General features: G+C 50.2%; 1 protein-coding gene across 1 annotated transcript; it reads left to right on the forward strand.

The window, feature by feature from the left end:
* The first annotated feature begins 16958 nt into the window (after nt 1-16958).
* On the forward strand, nt 16959-19949 carry RARRES2 (retinoic acid receptor responder 2). The gene is made up of 7 exons (XM_058681461.1): nt 16959-17047; nt 17129-17194; nt 17868-18067; nt 18310-18414; nt 19165-19260; nt 19590-19718; nt 19852-19949. The coding sequence occupies exons 3-6, from the start codon at nt 17894-17896 to the stop codon at nt 19707-19709; spliced, it is 495 nt and encodes a 164-aa protein (XP_058537444.1). The 5' UTR covers nt 16959-17047; nt 17129-17194; nt 17868-17893; the 3' UTR covers nt 19710-19718; nt 19852-19949.
* The last annotated feature ends 489 nt before the right edge of the window (nt 19950-20438 follow it).

Here is a 20438-nt window from a genome sequence, read left to right on the forward strand (position 1 = left end):
ATGAATAAATCTTTAAAAAAAAAAAAAGAAAAGAAAAAGACATTAGCCACTTGCATGTATGGTACACATGTCGCCTCAGCTTGCACTTTAAAATTTTTGGTGTGAGAAAATTTTTTTTTTCCGTTTCCAAGGAATTTATGTAATTGGGCTCTAAAAATCCACATGTTTCACAAGGACCCCAAGTGATTCTAGGTTTTTGTCAGGAGCCGTGTGCTATAGCCACACTGAAGCCATTTTGAATATAGAACTACAGGCCAGTGGAAAACCCCCGGTTGGCTAGATGCTTGGGAAAGAGGTTATGAAACTAATCACACATCTAGTTTCAATTGTTTCTAGCAACTGTTTCAGAATGTGATTTATGCTGTACCTGCCAACATCTTGTTAGTTGTTACCTACACTATTGTTGATATGGTGGTTGCTCAAGAACAATCGGTCTGGAGACCATGGCTTTTGTCCCAGTTTCTCCTTCCCTCCCAGAGCCTTAGTTACTGAAGAATATAAAAATCCTCAATCGAAAATAATTAAGTGTCAGCTTGATCAGACATACTGTCTTGCTGTCCATTGTTTGTGTCTCTTGTTTCTCATTCTCTCCTAGGTTGACTGCGACCCCGTTGACTGTCCTGCTGGACGGGACAGGTTTTGAGTATAAGCATAGTTTAAGAAAGTAATTTTAACCTTCATTTTCTGTCTGATTACATAAACAATATCATTAAATTATAAGTGATATATTTGAACTATTTCCTTATATTAAAAGATACCTAAATACAACATGATTTTTTTAAGAGTTTATTTATTTTTATTTGGAAAGTCAGATATACAGAGAGGAGGAGACAGAGGAAGATCTTTCATCCGATGGTTCACTCCCTCAGCAGCCGCAATGGCTGGAGCTGAGCCAACCTGAAGCCAGGAGCTCTTCCGGGTCTCCCACGCGGGTGCAGAGTCCCAAGGCTTTGGGCCATTCTCGACTGCTTTCCTGGGCCACAGCAGGGAGTTGGATGGGACGCAGAGCAGCCGGGATTAGAACTGGCGCCCATATGGGATCCTGGCACGTTCAAGGTGAGGACTTTTTAAAAAAAAAGATTTATTTATTTTTATTACAAAGTCAGATATACAGAGAGGAGAGACAGAGAGGAAGATCTTCCATCCGACAATTCACTCCCCAAGTGACCACAATGGCCAGTGTTGCGCTGATCCAAAGCCGGGAACCTGGAACCTCCTCCTGGTCTCCCATGCAGGTGCAGGGTCCCAAAGCTTTGGGCTGTCCTCAACTGCTTTCCCAGGCCACAAGCAGGGAGCTGGATGGGAAGCGGAGCAGCCCAGACCAGAACCGGCGCCCATATGGGATCCCGTTGCATTCAAGGCGAGGACTTAACCACTACCCTAGACCATGCTGCCAGGCCCCAAGGTGAGGACTTTAGCTGCTAGGCTACCATGCCGGATCCACAACATGATTTTAATTGGGGATTCATACGTATTTCGGAGACAGGTAGGTGACAGCAAAAGCTATCCAACAATGAGAAACATTAATCTAAGTACAAGTGAAGATACTCCTCTAAATTGGCACATTTCATCAAGCATCAATAGCCACCAATCTTTCTGTCTTTTTCATTATTCTGTATCCACATTCTCTGTATCTGATTGGATGTCTGGATTTTCTCTCATTTTCGGGGTGACATTCTCCACAAAAATATCCGTGGCTGCTGCTTGGGGGCCCCGTACCCTTCCAGCTGCCCTTTGCGAGTCTCTGTGTAGCACGGAGCAACTCCTCAGTACCCGCCCGGTCCAGAACCCAGTGTGTCGCAGTGGAAATGTTTGTGTTGATGTGCCCACGCCTCTCGGTCTTCTGGGTCCATATCTGCCCCAGACTCATGCTGAGTGAAGTCACCCTAGTGCTGAGTCACATTTGCTGTTTTAACGCCTCATGGTTGTAAGTCCTTTCCATATGCAGGTTGCATTTGCTTGTTGTTTCTCAATACTTCTTGGCTAGAATCACTCTTTTTTTTTTTTCCCCAAATGAGCTTTAGAATTTCTTGTGAATGTTTTAAGACCTCACGGCATTTGAAGATATTTAAAATTCATGTCTCTATGTAGGAGGGTCTTACTTTACCTCTCGCCACCCATTGGTTGGTTAACTGCATACCTTTTATACTTTCTATAAAATGAAATTCACAAATACAAAAAAAAAACACACTTGAGATTTGAGTGCTCATAAGACACAGTCATGGCCTCTCGTAGAGTATGTGTCAAGTTTGATAGTTACAAAAGAATGGTTCTTTTTACCAACAGTGCAATAAAACCATCTTCCTGTTTTTACTTAAATATTTCTTGGTACAAGTTAAACTTTAGGGACTCTTTCTATTGTCATCAAAGTGATAAATTTCACATGTACATCTCATTTGATTCTCTCCACAGCCCTGTGAAGCATACTCTAGTCCTTATTTTAAAATTTTATTTTTAATATTGCTTACATAGTTGAGAAGAATGGACACTCACGTGGGTTTCTGATTAGGGTGGGGAGGGTTAAGGTGTAGAGGAAAGTGAATGGGGCATATGGTTCCATTTTTTTTTCCTGTGTCCTGTGGTGGGGGCTACTCCTTGCTGTCAAAATACTTTGACACCCAGGGGTGGAGGACAGTCATTTGATGACACCTTAGAGACCACTGTGAGGGGAAGAGTATCCTGAGAATGCTGTTTGAGTGGTTTTGATAGCTCTGAGATGTTGTCAGCTTCATTGCACCAGGATTGAGGAAATCTTTCCGAGGTCTGTTGGCTGACCGAATCCATCCCACTGCATCCACAGACCCAGGAACATGTTGTAAAGCTTGGCTAGCAAAGTGGTCCAGCCTTTCTGCTTTCCATCCTCTGATGAGGTATTCAGCGTCTTCTGCTGGCGTAAATGAACTGGCTGTCATATCCCCTGTGTGCATCTTGGCATACTGTCCACTACACAGGTAGTACGGAGTCCCGTACCAATACATGCACTCCAATACATGCTTTTCCCTGTAGCCAGGGTCTGAGTCAACCAGTCTAGTTGGAGAATCCCCCAAGAAACCTCTCATGGGGTGACCTCAGACTTGACTCTTGTAATTGCGCCAGCCAGTGCAGGGTCAAATGTGGTCTGTCACCTGCACCAGACAATGCACAGACTGGTGGATGTAGCTGCTGTTCAGTTCTACCCCAGCCCAACCTTTCACACAAACTGATGGATGCTGTGGCCTAACCCAGCCAGCCTGCCACAGCCTACACAGTCCTCACATAACAGCAGGTGTCACAGCCAAGTCAGGGCAATGCCCAATAAACCCCAACAGGCATGTCCCCAGTCCTGGTTTTGGCATGTGCTGGCATGTGCTGTGGCCTAGCCCTGTCCATCCTACATCCCATCTGGCTCTCGTGTATACCCATTGGTGCTGCAGATTAGCTTAGCACAACCTGCTCCCACACCCAGCCCACACATATGCCAGTAGGTGCTGCTGCCTTGTCCAGCCTGGCCCATTCCCAGCCCTGGTTTTTGTGCTCACCCGAGTTAGGTATAGCCTAGCAGGAGAGTGCCCATGCTTCCCCTGCCAGGCGTGCCTCCAGCCCTGTCTGTATCTTGTGCCTACCAGGGGGTGCTGGAGTCCAGCCTGAGATGACTTAACACCCAGTGCCAGCAGATGTGGCAGCCTAGACCAGCCTGGCCCACCTCCCAGAACAGCCTGCCCCAGTCCCAGCTCTCATACCAGTGGAAGCTGAGACCCAGCAAGGGAATCCTTGAAGGTCGCCCTTCCAGGCCTGATCCCAGTCCTGGTTCTTATGCATGCCAGTGGGTATTAAAGTCCAGTCTGAAATGCTTGTCCCAGTCTTGTCATTCATCAGCAGGTGCTACAGCCTGGCTCAGCCCAGACTGCCCTGAGTCCTAGCTGTCACCAGTGGGTACAGCAGCCCAGCCCAGTCTGGTCTACCCTAACCGTTATGTGAACTGGTGGGTGCTGCAGTCCAACCCAGCCTGGCTTGTGTTCATCCTGGCTCTCACTTTTGTTGGTGTGTGCTAGGGACTGGCCCAGGTTAGTCCAGCCTGGCCCACCAGTATGGTTCTCATTTTACTAATGAAGCAATCGTAACCCACAGATATCAGGAACTTACCAAGGTGACACACCTGGACAATGGCTGACTTCAATTTCTTTTTTTAACTTACTTATTTGAAAAGGAGAGAGATGGGAGTGAGTCTTCATCTGTTGGTTCACCCCAAACCCCAAAAGCCTACAACAGTAAGGGCTGGGCCAGGCTGAAGTCAGGAGCCAGGAACTCCTTATGGGTCTCGCACATGGGTGACATTGTTGGTGAAAGTTGGGTTCTTAGAACTTAGACTTGGACTGAGCTGAAATGTACAGCCAGAAAAGTGGCAAAGGTTTAAGGCCAAGGAGAGCACATCCCTGGGAAAAGGTTGAGCAGGCCACCAAATGAGGAAGCCTTGTAAGGGCTGGAAAACTAAATAATTATGTCATAACTCTTGCGATGTTCTGTCTCTGAGCTTGCTCAGCCCTGGTTGAGCAGGGCCCTTGTGTGCTGCCTCCCAGGGTGTGCTGAAATGGGGGAGGGTGGAGCTGGGACCAGAAACTAGGCACTCCAGGAGGGGATGAAGATGCCCCAAGTGTCCAGCCAAATGCCTGTCCCTAGATGGTGGCTGGTTTGAACCCAAATGGTGCCACTCCCAACCTCAGTCTTCAAGATTGCTGAAGTTGTATGCATGGGAAATGTCCCAAGGAGACATGTGTGAAATACCCGTTGGCCAATGAGTAAGCATGGCCTGTCTAATGTCACTTGATTTCCACATTTCTGCAAGAGCCCTTGAAGAGGAGTTCCTCCGAAGACTCATGGAATGTCTTGAGCTTCAGCAGCAGAAAGTTCTTCAGAGAAGACCCTAAACTACTCCCTCATCCCCCAGCTCCCAGTGGAACAAATGTCTCCTCACCCAGTCAGGAGTTAGCCACCTGCTGGGACTTCCTCTTCTGCAAGGCCAAAGGAAGCTAAGGATGACTGCAAAACAAAATGAGTCACACATTGAGTTGGGAGTTCCTGCGCCCTAAAGCCAGCCAGAAGCCTAAGGCCTTGTTATCGAGAGCTTCACCCAGCCGAAGGATGAGTGGGAGGGCTGCGAGGGATGCAGGGAGGGCTGGTCCTGCGACTAACCACACAGCCAATGACACAGCTCACTGGAGCCTGTTTGTGAGGTGTTTGCTGGGACTGCACATGTGACTGCAGACATTGATAGTGGAGGGCCAACCTTTTTTTTTTTTTTTAATCAGAAAGGAAGATTTATAGAGAAGGAGAGACAGAGAAAGATCTTCCATTCCCTTCGTTCATTCCCCAAATGAACACAATGGATGTAGCTGAGCTGATCCAAAGCCAGGAGCCAGGAGCTTCTCCCAGGTCTCCCGCATGGGTACAGGATCCCAAGGCTTTGAGCCATCCTACACTGTCCTCTCAGGTCACAAGCAGGCCACTTCCCAAGGAAATGGAGTAGCTGGGACACGAACCAGTGCCCACGTGGGATCCTGGTGCTTGAAGCTGGAGGATTAGCCAGTTGAGCTATTCTTCTGGGCCTACCCTGCTTGCTTTAACACATGCTAAGCCATAGACTTGATTTGGAAATAAAAGTAAATTCTACAAAGAGCATTTACAAAGTCTTTGTTGTACAGCAGAAACAGGTGTATTTTCTAGTGTTTTGCTTCCTGTGGGTAGCAGGTGCTGCTGTTGATGAATGCCATCCATACACATTTACCAAATAAGTAAAACCTCTAGCTCATTCTTCCCAGACTTCTTTCCAAGCAAACCACTTGGGTGACTTGGAGAAGCTGGAGTACAAACCTGACTTCCCCTTGGTATCTGTGATCTGCATCCAAGACCAAATCTGGGTCACAGTGAAACTTGGTGCCTTGGGCACTGGCCAGGAAAGTATCCAATTTCCTCCTAACTGGTTGGCCTTCATGCTTCTTAAAACATGAGAAGAAAATGTCTTCCTAACAGAGTTAAGAAAGTATGTTTTTGAACATTAATAGAAATTGCAATTAAAGAAATATGGTTGAGCCCGGTGCAGTAGCCTAGTAGCTGAAGTCCTTGCCTTGCACGTGCTGGGATCCCCTATGGGCACCGGTTCTAATCCCAGCTGCCCTGCTTCCCATCCAGCTCCCTGCTTGTGGCCTGGGAAAGCAGTCGAGGACGGCCCAACACCGTGGGAGACCAGGAAGAGGTTCCTGGCTTCAGATCAGCTCAGCTCTGGCCATTGTGGCTGCTTGGGGAGTGAATCATCAACTGGAAGATCTTCCTCTTTGTCTCTCCTCCTTTATGTATATCTGACTTTCCAATAAAAAATAAATCTTTTAAAAAAATAAATAATAAAACATGATTTCTACATGGCAATATTTTGTTAAAACATTACATTCAACAAATTTAACAAAACAAATTTTAACTACACTAAACATATTAACCTATAGCATATTACATATATATTTTATTAGAAGTATACCACTATTTAGAAGTATATGCATAAATATATATTCAGTATATATTCAAACGTATATGGTAAGTTTATTTTCATTTTCTTTGAAAGGCCAGGACACAGAGAAGCAGAGAAAGAACTTCCAGCTTCTAGCTCATTCTGCAGATTCCCACAGCAACTAGGGCTGGGTCCAGGCCCAAGCCAAGAGCCAGGAATTCCATCCACGTTTCCCACGCAGGTGGCAGAGCCCAAATGCTTGAGCCACCACCTGTGCCTGCCAGGATAACGTTGGAATTGGAACCCAAGCATTCTGATACGAGATGGGGCATCCAAGCAGGGTCCTAACCACCATCCTAAATGCTAGCCCCTACATGCCAAAAGTTAAATTTCAAAAGAAGAGTCGTGCGTTTTTAGTTTCACAACCTCTGGGCTCTGCCAATGCCTTCTGCTGGCCCTGCTGCAGGCGCTGCGCTCTCCCCTGTCTTGTCCTCGTTTCCACTTCTGATCAACGCACACAAGGTCCGTGGAGCCCAGACATGGAGTCTGGTCAGAATGGAGTTAAGAGAAACCACGAGTCAATATTTGTGAAAAGAATTCCACAGCCATGCTATTTACGAAACAGCCCGACTAGCTGTTGACCCAGTATGACAGTGTAAGCTCAGCGACTCCCTCTGCTGGTAGATCCGGGGAGAGGCTCGGTGGGCTGGGATTGGGTTCTTGGCAAGCCCCGTGGGTTCCCAACGCCGACTGATTCCTGAAGCTGCTACTGCGCAATCTGAAAGGTGAAAGTTCCCTATTGCTCTGTTGAATGTCCTTGACAGATGAATGATAAGAGCTTGTTACCGATTTACCCGGAGTTTAATTGCCAAGCTTCATTCACTTACTCAAATGGAAGTCTGATTTTGTTCTACATTCAAATATTGAAAAAGCATCCTCATTTTTCATCTTTTATGGAGATAAATGACAGCGTTCTGCTCTTCATGTGTAGTGTTAGCCATCCAAGCCTTATTGAGATCTTGCTTACAAAACACAAGTGGTTGTTCTGTCGCACAAAATTAAGAGATTTTCAAATAACCAGGTTCGGGACGTGGAACCAAATCTTAGGAAAGGATTTTTCTGAGAGGCTAAGATTGCTCGGGCTGCCATAGCCAAGTACCACAGACCTGGCAGCATAAACATTAGAAATTAACTTTGCTCCAGTTCTCTGGGCAGGAGATCGAGGGGCTGCCTGGGTTGCCTCCTCTGAGGCCGCTCTCCTTGTCTGAAGCTCGCTGCCACTGTGTGTGTGTGTGTGTGTGTGTGTGTGTGTGTGTGTCTGCTCTTGTAACAACACCAATCATGTTGGACAAGGTCTATTCCCGTAACCCTGTTAAGACATTACTCGGGACAGGCATGTTAGTTCAACTGGTTAATCCTCCACCTCCAAGCACCAACATCCCAAATGGGCACTGGTTCTAATCCCGGCTGCTCCACTTCCCATCCAGCTCCCTGCTTGTGACCTGGGAAAGCAGCAGAGGATGGCCCAAAGTCTTGGGACCCTGACCCACGTGAGAGACCCGGAAGAAACTTGTGGCTCCTGATTGGCTCAGCTCCGGCCATTGTGGCCATTTGGGGAGTAAACTAACGGGTGGAAGATCTTTCTGTCTTTCCTTCTCTGTAAATCTGCTTTTTCAATAAAAATAATTAAATCTTTTTAAAAAAAGATTTATTTATTTTATTACAGTCAGATATACAGAGAGGAGGATCTTCCGTCCGATGATTCACTCTCCAAGTGAGCGCAACGGCCGGTGCCCGCCAATCCGAAGCCAGGAACCAGGAACCTCCTCCGGGTCTCCCACACGGGTGCAGGGTCCCAAAGCTTTGGGCCGTCCTCGACTGCTTTTCCAGGCCACAAGCAGGGAGCTGGATGGGAAGTGGAGCAGCCGGGACTAGAACCGGCGTCCACATGGGATCCCTTTGTGTTCAAGGAAAGGACTTTAGCCACTAGGCCACGCCGCCGGGCCCTTAAATCTTTTTTTTAAAAAACAGACTCTATCCCTAAATACACACTCAGGTCTTTGGGAGTTCGGGTTTTTCTTAGTCTGTTTGCACTGCTGCCAAAGAAACAAACAGAAACACTTGAGACTGGATCTTTTCTAAGGAACAGAGACTGCATTTCCCACAGTCCTTGAGGCCAGATGCCCTGCATCTGCAGGGGCTTTCCTGCCAAGTCCTCCCAGGGGAGGAGGTGGAAGGGTTAAAGGGGACAAACACCAAGTCCTCAAGTGACCCCACAGTGCGAAGCAGTGATCTATTCACAGAAGCAGTGCCCTGGTGACCACCCCGCCTCCCGACGTCAGCTGCACAGACGCTGAGGTCCACACACCCACAGCAGAGCTGCTCAAGGGTCTGGGAAATCACTGGCTGGGCCACTCCATCCACATTCACATGGAAACACACAGCTTCAATGAAGTCATTTGCATTTTTAAGCAACTCACAGGTTCCAGTTAAACACAGTGCATTTCTCAAAGCATCATTAAGATGACCTCAAAGGAAAAGAGAGGTATAAACTCACAGGAAGGAATCATGGGAACGACTGGGCAGAGCAGTGTTCCTGCAATGAGGATACTCGGAGCAAAGGGATTTGATCCACTGACCCCCGAACAGGTTCTGAGAGGCACCAGGAGCCAGATGGGTGGCAGAAGCCCCTGGGCACTGATGGCACAGCCCTCTCCCATCCTGCAGACACAGCCTGGTGAGGCCAAAAGGCCTGAAGGGACATAGGGAGATGAAGTTCATGTCCTCACCCTCATGCTAACTCTAGCCAGCACCCAGGACACGAACAGCCCCCAATGCGGCAGGAATACTTTTCAGTGGAGAAAGTTCATACAACCAAAGGGGTGGGGGGAGGAATGTATGGGTAATACATTTAAGATTGTGCAAAGTGCCCCCGCCCCACCCACCGTGCAATGACTCACCCATATGGGATGCCAGCGCTTGCAGGGGGAGAATTAGCTAATTGAGCCACTGCATCAGCCCCACTCCCATGCTAAGTTTATTTTTTTAAATGATTTTATTTTTATTAGAAATTCAGATATACAGAGAGGAGGAGAGACAGAGAGGAAGTTCTGTCTTCTGACTCACTCCCCAAGTGGCCCCAATGGCCAGAGCTGAGCTGATCTGAAGCCGGGAGCCTCTTCCGGGTCTCCCACGCGGGTGCAGGGTCCCAAGGCTTTGGGCCGTCCTCGACTGCTTTCCCAGGCCACAAGCAGGGAGCTGGATGGGAAACAGAGCAGCTGGGACATGAATTGGCAACCATATGGGATCCCAGCGCGTGCAAGTGAAGACTTCAGCCACTAGGATACTGCTCCAGGCCCGCCCCCACACCAAGTTTTAACTACTGTGCCAATCACTCTCCCTATGACATTTTTTTCTTTTTAAAGGTTTATTTGTTTTCATTGGAAAGGCAGATTTACAGAGAGAAAGATCCTCCATTTGCTGGTTTACTGCCTAAATGGCCACAGTGGCTGGAGCTGAACCGATCTTCCGGGTCTCCCATATGGGCGCAAGGTCCCAAGGCATTGAGCCATTCTCCACTGCTTTCTCAGGCCACAAGCAGGGAGCTGGATGGGAAGTGGAGCAGCCAGGACATGAACCAGTGCCCATTTGGGATGCCAGTGCTTAAAGGTGGAGGATTAGCCAGTTGAGCCATCATGCCCTCTACATTATTGTTGTTAACTTGTGCAGTTTCTGTGCAAGGGATGTCGTATTGATCAATATTCCAATTGTTTCTGATATTTTGTCACTTACAGATAATGCTGCAGTAACTTCCGTGGTACTCACACATTTAGATACATGTCTGAACACAGGGTAGACGTGAATTAGCAAGAGTGTAATTGCTTGGCCAAAAGATATTTGCGCTTTACCACTGGTTAAGACTGCCAGCCTGCCTCTCCTAATTGTGAGAGGGCCTGCTCACCACCCACGGCCGCAGACACTCCTTATCTCTGGCTGTCTGAGACGTTGGTTCAAATTTGCTTTCTTTACTTGTGAGAGGGGTTGGGCCTTGTTTTCTTATTGGAAAAACATTTGGAATTCCTTGCCTCATAAAGCTGCATTACAACCATGTTGTCTTTGGAAACTGTAAGCCGTGTATTTTTTTTTCTTTTTTTATCACGGGGAAGAATTGATGGTCATGTGGTGGCATTCACTGGTCGGTTCCTCTGGCACTTGGGGTTCATGTTATGCCTCCCCCACAGGCTGTGACTAAACAAACAAAAGCTTCACGTACTCAGCAAGTGTGAATTGGTTCATTCCTCTGGAATTTATCGCAGCATCAAAAGTGAGACAGGAAAACAGTTTTCCTCCATTCTGTCTCCTCCAGAAGACTGGCCATGCATCTCAACACCATTTGTTAAACAATACACTTTTTTTGGTAAAGGTTTGAAATGCTACCTTAATCATGCATTAAATTCTCAAATATATTTGAACCTATTTCTTTTGAAAGATTTCAAAATTTATTTTTAATTTAGTACTGAAGCTCCTATTCCATTCCACTTTTTGTTTATTTTTTAATTTTTAATTTTCTTTTGCATATTATTTACATAACCGAGAGGTATGCATACCCATGTGGGCCTCTGATTAGGGTGGGGAACTCCGGTCAGGTACAATGAAAGGTGGGTGGGACAAAATTTCAGTTTTTTTCTCCTATGTCGGCAGGGAAGAAGGGGGGGTTGCTGATCCTTGTTGTCAAACTACATCAGCACCCAGGGATGGAGGTCAGTCATTTGATGATGTCTCAGAGGCCCCGATGTGGGGAAGAATGTTTCGAGGAGTGGTTTTGATAGTTCTGAAAAGTGGTTTTTTTTTTGTTTGTTTGTTTTTTTTGCTCCAGGACTGAGGAAATCTTTCCAAGGTCTATTGGTTGGCAAAGTCCACCTTCCATCCTCTGACAAGGCAATCAGCATCCTCTGCTGGCCTAGATGAGCTGGCCGTCATGTCCCCATGTGCATCTGGGCACGAGCTCCACTGCACAAGCATCAGCAACTCAGAGGCCTTGTCCCGATACAGATACTCCAAGATTGGACAAAAAATCCTGTGTTGGTCCCTGTGGCCAGGATTTGAATCCAGCAGTCCAACTGGGGAGTCACCCAAGAAACCTCTCCTGGGGTGACCTCAGACTTACGTGTGCCAGCCAGGGCAGGGCCAGGTTGCATGTGTCACCTGCACCAGTCAATGCCCAGACTGGTGGATAAAGCTGCCTGTTCAGTTCCACCCCACCCCAGCTTTTCACACAGACTGATGGATGCTGTGGCCTAGGCCAGCCAACCTGCCACAGACCCGGGTCCTCACACATACCAGCAGGTGCCATAGTACCTCGTCGGGGTGAACCCTATTAGCCCCCATCACTCCCATTCCCAGCCCCATTTTTGTGTGTGTGTGTGTGTGTGTGCCAGCTTCTGCTGTGGCCTGTTCTCATCCATCCCACATCCCATCTGGCTCTACTGCATACCCATTGGTGCTACAGCTTAGCTCAGCACAGCCTGCCCCCAGACCCAGCCCTCATGTGTGCCAACGGATTCCGCTGCCTTGTCCAGCCTGGTGTGCCCTAGCTCTGGTTTTTGTTCTCACCAGTGGTAGGTACAGCCTACCAGGGAGTATCCAGAGTTCCCCTGCCAGGCATGTTCCCAGCTCCAGATCTTGTGACTGCCAGGGAGTGCTGCAGTCCAGCCTGACATGATTCATACCCAATCCTGGCACTTGTCAGCTGGTACAGTAGCCTACACCAGCCTGTCCTGCTCCCAGTCCCAGCTCTCATGCTCAGCCATGGAAGAAGTGAGCCAGCAGGGAGTCCCCAAATTTCCCCTCGTAGGCCCATTCCGATCTCTGGGTCTTCCATGTGCCAGCAGGTGCTGTGTCCCAGTCTGAAATGGTTCTCAGGTGGCCTGGCAGGTGCCACAGCCTAGCCTGGTCTGTCCCACAATCATTCTGGCTCTTGCAAGCACCAGCAGACCAGTCCAGTTTGTCAGAACCCCAGACTCTGCCTACGTGCATATTAGTGTTAGAAATAATTTGTCTTTTCTGGTTAAATGTAGACATTAAGTTAGGGTTAACTATACTTTAAAAAAAAAAAAAAAGATTTATTTATTTTTATTATAAAGGCAGATTTTTACAAAAAGAAGGAGACAGAGAAACATCTTCCATCCGATGGTTCACTCCCCAAGTAGCCGCAATGGCTGGAGATGAGCTGATCAGAACCCAGGAGTCAAGGGCTTCTTTCTGGTCTCCCATGCAGGTGGCCATCCTCAACTGCTTTCCCAGGCCTCAAGCAGGGAGCTGGATGGGAAGTAGAGCAGCTGGGATATGAAGTGGTGCCTATATGGGCTGCTGGCACACGCAAGGTGAGGACTTTAGCTACTAGGCTAACCCGCGAGGCCCTAATTACACCTTTATAATATTAATTCTACCTAATTTTTCAGGATTTCTTATAGACCTTTCAGTATCCATTTAAGGATATATATGTATATATGTATATATATAATGTTTATTTTACTAGTTTATTTCTAGGAATTTAAGCTTTTGTTCTTGATGTAAACAGGATTTCTAAAAATATTTTCTGATTATTTTCTGTATGAGAAACCTATTGATTCTATATTCTATCACTTATTAAATTATTATTTCCTATAATCTATAAATTCTCTTGCATTTGGCAGGCATACAGCCTATCATTTAGAAATAATGTTACTTTTTACTCTACCTTTCAAATTAATTTGTGTTGATTTTCCATGCCTGATCAATTACACAGGATAGTGTTTCTAAAAATGATAGAAGAATAGTAGTGCGAGGCAGTCTTGATCCTGAATGTGATGTGCTCCCCCACTCCCATTCTGCTTTTCAAATGAACATTTTAACAAGTTTGTAAAAGTGGAACTTAGCCTCAGAGTTTACTACTTCTAGAGATATTTTCAGGCCACCCAGCCAACAGCAGCCCTGACTTCCAGCAGCAAGCTGAGGACAGACCCCTGTCGCAAGCAGCTGCAGCCCGATCGGTGGGACGGGGGCCTCGGCAGCCACAGCGTAGGCTCAGCTCCAGAGCCACCCGGACACAGCATCAGCATGCGCTGGGCTCCCCTCCTCAGGCTGAAAACATTATCTCCTGTACACGAACAAAGGGCAGGTCGCTTCCCAGACTGCAAAGAGAAGAGGGGCAGGAGGGGCAAGGACTAGTTGGGGTGAGCAGGCTGGGGAAGGGGGCCCCTGTCCTGAGGAACAAGGCTAGACAAGGTGAGCAGGCTGGGGAAGGGGGCCCCTGTCCTGAGGAACAAGGCTAGACAGGGTGCGCAGGCTGGAGAAGGGGGCCCCTGTCCTGAGGAACAAGGCTAGACAGGGTGAGCAGGCTGGGGAAGGGCTGACCGAGTCCTGCCAGGCTGCCTCTAACCCACAGTCCCACATCCCAGGCTGCCTTTGCACCTGTCCTTCCTGTTTCACTCTTATCTACACCAAACACGACACTCCCTCGCCGGCCCCACTGCTCCCCAGCCTCCCAGACTTGGCCTTTCTGTCCCCGGCAGGCTGTGTTTGACTTGCGCACCTCTCTTCCAAAGGCTGCTCTTGCCAAAGTTCTCCCTGGCCTGGCCAAGTCCTCCTCCACACCCTCTACCCACTCCCTGTTCTGAGACATTGCTCAAATGAGCCTTTAGAAATGCTGTTTATTTAGTAAATTTTGAAGTTTTCTCAAATCATTTTTTTAAAGTTTGCTGTTATTTATTTGAAAGGTAGAAAGAGACAGAGATCTTTCATCTACTGATTCACTACCTAAATGCATGCAGAGAGTCACAGCAGGCCAGGCCAGGACCCAGGAACTCCATCCAGGTCCACCCATGGGTGGCAGGGACTCTGTCCAGGTCCACCCATGGGTGGCAGGGACTCTGTCCAGGTCTGCTCCATAGGCAGCAGGGACTCCACTGGGTCTCCCCGATGGGCGGCAGGGACTCCGTCTGGGTCTCCCTGATGGGCGGCAGGGATTCCACTGGGTCTCCCCGATGGGTGGTAGAGACTCCAGCACTTGAGCCACAGCCTACTACCTCCCAGCGTGGGCATCAGCAGGAAGGGGCATCAGCAGTGAAGGCAAGTCTTGATCACAGGCATTCCAACACGGGGTGGGTTGGCTTAACCCAACTCTGCCACAAGGACTGACCCTCTAAAGTTATTTTTTTAATATTTCAAAAAGTTTGTGCAAATGGAATGATAGGTGTTTATATGGGATGAAAAAGACAAAAATGCATGCATAGTGTTTTTTAATAGCATGCATTTTTAATAGCTCTCATGCATGGATTTCAAATTTGTATTACACTAAAATAAATATATCTTTTAAAAATATTCCATTTTCAGGGCCCAGAGTGGTAGTCTAGCGGCTAAAGTCTTTGCCTTGCATGCGTGGAGATCCCATATGTGTGCTAGTTCTAATCCCGGCCGCCCCACTTCCCATCCAGCTCCCTGCTTGTGGCCTAGGAAAGCAGTTGCAGTTAAGAATGGCCCAAAGCCTTGGACCCAGCACCTGCCTGGGAGACCTGGAGGAAGTTCCTGGCTCCTGGCTTCGGATCAGTGCAGCACCAACCATTGTGGTCATTTGAGGAGTGAATCATCGGCTGGAAGATCTTCCTCTCTGTCTCTTCTCCTCTCTGTATATTTGACTTTGCAATAAAAATAAATATTTTTTAAAATCTTAAAATATATTCTGTATCATTTAAATTTGTTATATACTCAGTTGGTTTGAGAGTTAATAATTTGCTTAATTTGGACTTTAAAAAATTTTTTTTATTTGCAGGGCAGATATGTAGAGAGAACAAGCAATAGAGGGATGTATCCACTGGTTCGCTCCCCCAGTGGCTACATTGGCTGGAGCTGAGCCAATCTCAAGCCAGGAGCCAGGAGCTTCTAGGCCATGCACATGAGTGCAGGAGCTCAAGGACTTGGGCCATTTCCCTGTGCTCTCACAGGCCATAAACAGGGAGCTGGATCAGAAGTGGAGCAGCCGGGACTCGAACCAGCACCAATACAGAATACAGGTGCCAAAGCTGGAAGTTTAGCTTACTATGTTGCAATGTCAGCCCTGGATTCATTCATTCTTTCTTGCTTTTTTTCCAATTGAAAAACATACATTTGAAAGGCAGAATGACAGAGGAAAAGGGACAGTCAGTGGTGGACAGAGAGATCTTCCATCCACTGGTTCACTCCCCAAAGGTCACGAAAGCCAATGCCACCTGGCTCATGGGAAACTCAGACACTTGTGCTGTGACCTGCTGCCTTCCCAGGCACATCAGCAAGGCATAGTGCTTTAGTGTTTTGTGCTGTTGGCTGGCTAAGATTTACTTTATTTGCAGGATGGGAGAGAGCATTAGCCAGGAGCAGGATCAGAAGCAGCAGCTTATGGTCAGTGATCTTGGGCACCGTAGTGGAAAAACAGAGATTCACATATCTCAGCTGTTCCAAAACCAATTTTTCAGTAACTTGCACTTCTCATGGGCACTGACAGCATGGGGGCTGAGGCGTCGTCTGATGCCCCCAGAGCGCCTTGCAACGGCTCTCAGCAGGGACTCCTGGCAGGACGCATAGGGACTGGACAAGCCCCGCTGTACTCCACACTGGGCATCTATCAGTCACTTTTCACATTTCCCATTCAAGCCCCAATGCATCCATAAGGGTAAGGCTTGTCACCCCTGCTGCACAGATGAAGTTCAGAAAGCTAAGCAACAGCTTCTGTTCCCCATGATTAGCGTCAGGCTGGGAAGTAGATAAATAGTGGTTGTACTCATCCCCAGGGCCCCAGAGCTGCTGCGCCCTCAGTTCCAATATCTTGAGCTCCCATTGCATCTGCAAGCTGGCCATGCCATCCTGCCACCGCAGAAGGCCCCCAGTAACACCCCACAGGAGACTCCTTCATTTGTCCACTGCCACTGAAGATGGAACACGAGAAAGGGGTCGGCACCGCATCTGCGACATCAGACATCAGAGGTGGCAACGAAAGACACCTGCCTTCTCCTTGTGACTTAGGACAGGTGGGTAGGTGGATGGGTGGGGGAGCGGGGCAGGGACCCAAGAACTCCCGAGGGGGCTCATCTGCTTTGAGGGACTCTGGGTTTCTGGGAAGGCTAGACAGGCTGTTCACACGGGAAGGACCCAAGAAAAGGCAGTCCTACCTGGCGCTGGAGGTGGGGAGCAGCACGGGCCCACATTCCCTAGAGACCGCGGAATGTCTTAGTTCCTTAGCCAGGTGTGCTGGGACTGCGTGGTTGGCTGGGCCCTGGCGTGCTCCCTGGGTGGCAGAGCTGGCAGGGTGGGCAGCTTAGCCCGTGGTCAGGGTCAGGCTGCCGGGACCCATCCCATTGGGCTGGCGGGCTCCCGCCTGGCTCCCGGGGTGGGAGGAGCTAGAGTTGCTGGAATGACCAGGAGGTGGGATTGCGGGGAGGTATGGGCCGCCCAGAGACGAGGGAGGGGCGAGGAGACCGGGTAGGCCACTGGCCGAGGCCCCACCTCCGACGGCCGAGGCCCCACCTCCAACGGCGAGACCCCGAAGCCGCAGCTCAGGAGGTGAGGGTGCGACTGGACCGGAGGCGAGCTGGCCGGCGGAGGAGCGGCTCCCGGGATAAGACTCTGGATTTGAAGCAACAGGTTTTCCACGGAGGCGGCTTTAGTTTCCTGGTCTGTGGCTTTTTGGTCCCAAGACCACCAGGATAGGTAGGGTTCTTGGTGGTGTCAGGTAGTCCCAATCGTAGATTGGTGGACAGGATCAGAAGGGTGGAGGAGGAAGGTGTTGGGTACACCCCAGAAAAAAGGCAAGGAAAGCCAGAGAGGGGCAGTCCACGAGACCCTGATCTTCTGAGCTGGGGAAGGGGTTGGGGGCGCGCTGATGGCCAGGTGCTGCGCCCGCGCCTGCGCCTGCGCCAGGAGGGTTAATTACCCTGCCGTCCTACACGCCCTGGGAGTACCCTCCTCCATCCCAAGGTGTTTACATCCTCCCCAAAATATTCAGCCTCCAGCCCCTGTCCCTCCCCCTGCTGTCCTTGGCTTGATGGTGAGGAATGGGAGCCAGGAGCCTGGAAACAGGGGAGGGACAAGCGGTGGGCTGAGACGGGTTTGTAGGCAGAGCAGAGAGGGGCTCTGGGAGCAGCCAGCGCAAGGAGATTAGATCAGGCTCTTGGCAGGGAACTTGGCTGAAATTTCCCTGGCTCCAGGGAATAGTGTGGGGCAGGGTGGGAGGGAATGAAAAGCCCTAACTGAGGGCCATTCCGGGAAAGAGCCAGCTTCCCCTTTCCTGAACCTCTGCCCCCAGCGCTATGGGCTTGGAGCCCTGAGGGCCAGGCTCCCCAGCTGGCAGCGAGGCTGAGGACGGTGTACATCTGCTCTGCAGGGCCAGGCACAGTCCCAGGTGAAGCCATGAGGAGGCTCCTGATTCCCGTGGCGCTGTGGCTAGGCATGGCAGGTGTCAGTGGAGCTGAGCTCACCCCGGCTCAGCAGCGGGGCCTGCAGTTGGCCCTGGAGGAATTCCATAAGCACCCCCCTGTGCAGTGGGCCTTCCAGGAGATGGGTGTGGACAGCGCCGTGGACACGGTTAGGAGGCTGGCCCCATGGGGGAGTGGGGAGATAGGTGCCTTGGGAGGCAAGAAAGTTCCCAGGAAGTGGGTGCAGAACTGCTTGGGCTACTTGAGCACCTGGCTCTGCAGGGAAGGCCCACCCACCCCTTCAGCTGCACATTACACTGTGTGTACATGTGTATTCTTGCAAGCCTGCATGTAGGCCCCACCCCAAAACTGCTCTGCTGGCTGCTGCACTTGTTTGTCTGTCTGCCACAGCCCTTCCCAGCTGGAACCTTCGTGAGGCTAGAGTTTAAGCTTCAGCAGACGAACTGCCGGAAGAAGGACTGGAAGAAACCAGAGTGCAAAGTCAAGCCCAATGGAGTGAGTGGCGCTGCATGTGATGGGCCACATGCTGGGTGTGGATGTGTGGGCCTGGTTGGTGCAGAGAGGATGGAGGTCACGGCCTCCACCATGGCACCCTCTGAGCCTGTGGCTGCGGGTGGGCACAAGAGGACTTGTCTTCACCAGGATGAAGTTCAACTCCTAGTTCCTCTCTCAGACCTAATGGTGGAAGAAGCCTGTGGTATGGGGTTTGCCCACTGCATAAAGCTGGCCCAGCCTGGGCTGATTCATACATGGCCAGCTCAGCTCAGTCTTAATCAGCCATCCTGGGGCAAACCCATGGCAGCTGTCCAGGTCCTGGCTCCCACTGCCTGAGCCACATTCCCAGGCTTTGTGGGCTCCATGAAGGCCTCCGCTCCTTTTGCCAAAGAAGGGGACCAGAGTGTCTTAGCGGTTCCAGCATGCTGATGCAAACCACATCACCCAAGATGTGAATAAGCAGGGGCAGAGTCGTGGCAGTGGAAGTCAGATGGGGAACGCCCATCTGAGGGTAATGCTTGCTTTCACACACATGTGCACACACACAGCCGTCTGGAAACACTCCTGCCTACACACATCCAACTTCCATAGTCTGGTAAGTGTTAGGCTTGTTTGCCTTCTGAGATTTCCTAGTCCCCTGCCCCTTCACTGCAGGGCCTGCTGGCCGCCATGGTGGGCAGCTCCCAGCTCCCATCCTTGGAGTGCGGCATGCCTAATTTCTCTCTCCTCACCCTGTGCTGTCCTCCCCAGAGAAAACGGAAATGCTTGGCCTGCATCAAACTGGATCCTGAAGATAAAGTGTTGGGCAGGATGGTGCACTGTCCCATACAGACACAAACCTGGCCGGTGAGAAGACAGGGCTGAGAAGGTGGATAGAAATGGGGGCCTGTGGGAGAGGCTGCGCGGCAGGTCTGGATGGAGGGGTTAGAAGGATGAAGGGAGAGCAGAGTGCAAGGGGCAGGAGCTGGGAGGCAGGCAAGGGGTCCTAGGGTGGACAGAGGTGGGCGTGGGAGAGGCTGCACAGCAGGTCTGGACGGAGGGGTGGGGAGGAAGATGGAGAGTAGAGTGCAAGAGGCAGGCAAGGGGCCCGGGGGCCCGCCCAGACTTTGCTCAGGGGATGTGGAGGTGGGCCCTGGCTGGCCTCCAGACACTGCTAACTGCTGCTGGCGCTGCAGGAGGACCTGGAGGAGCACCAGGAACAGCAGTGCAGCAGAGTGGAGCGGGCTGGTGAGGACCCCCACAGATACTACTTCCCGGGACAATTTGCCTTCTTCAAGGCCCTGCCCCCCAGCTGAGCCCATCTGGTAGGCGGCCAGAGGACAGCCCTTGGAGTGGAGTGGGCTGTGGGAGGCAGACGGGATGGATTAAGAGCCTGGGAAGAAGGCTGGGACAGGGACCAAAACAGCCTCCCTCACATCCAAATCTGTTTTCTTCCAGTTTCCTGGATGGCTGCAGGCAGTTCCCAGTGGAAGACTCCACCCTCCCCAGCACAGGAGGCCACCCTATCTTGAGCTAATAAAACTCTATCCAAGTTGTGTTCTCTCTGCTCTCTGCGTAGCACCCCTTCCCCTCAGCTCAAGTCTGCAGAGAGCTTTGGAATGAGGGGTATGTGTGTGCACGCATGCGCACACAAGCACTCACGCATGCATGTGCCTCCTGGGCCTGGGAAGAAGCAGGGCGAGTGCAGTGAGGCCAAGGACCGAGACTGAAGACATGGCTGGCCCAGACAGTGAGGCACACAGAAACACAAGTGCGTGAAAACAGGCAGAGAAGCTTGTGGGGAAACATGGGACGGGGCCCAGACAGGCAGACTTGAAAGGTGGGTGAGCTCCGGGCTACCCGCTCCATGAGGGGCGGGGGTGTGCGTCTCTGTTTCGGTCACCTGTAGCCTGGGGGAGAAGCAAGTTCCTCGTGAAGTCTCAGTCTGGGGCAGCTGCAGACACAGGGTTGGCCCAGTCCCTTGCCTCCCATCTGGCACTCCGGCCAGCTGCCTCCAGAGAGCCCTTCTACTAGCGAGGGGCCTC

The sequence above is a fragment of the Ochotona princeps genome, chromosome 25 (genome assembly GCF_030435755.1).
Source record: "Ochotona princeps isolate mOchPri1 chromosome 25, mOchPri1.hap1, whole genome shotgun sequence".
Classification (NCBI taxonomy): domain Eukaryota; kingdom Metazoa; phylum Chordata; class Mammalia; order Lagomorpha; family Ochotonidae; genus Ochotona; species Ochotona princeps.

What these genes read in the sequence shown, in the direction of transcription:
- RARRES2 (XM_058681461.1), top strand. Translation starts at nt 17,894, where the DNA reads ATGAGGAGGCTCCTGATTCCCGTGGCGCTGTGGCTAGGCATGGCAGGT. An exon ending in TGGACAGCGCCGTGGACACG is followed by an intron (nt 18,068 to 18,309) that starts GTTAGGAGGCTG and finishes TGTCTGCCACAG; the next exon opens with CCCTTCCCAGCTGGAACCTT. An exon ending in TACAGACACAAACCTGGCCG is followed by an intron (nt 19,261 to 19,589) that starts GTGAGAAGACAG and finishes CTGGCGCTGCAG; the next exon opens with GAGGACCTGGAGGAGCACCA.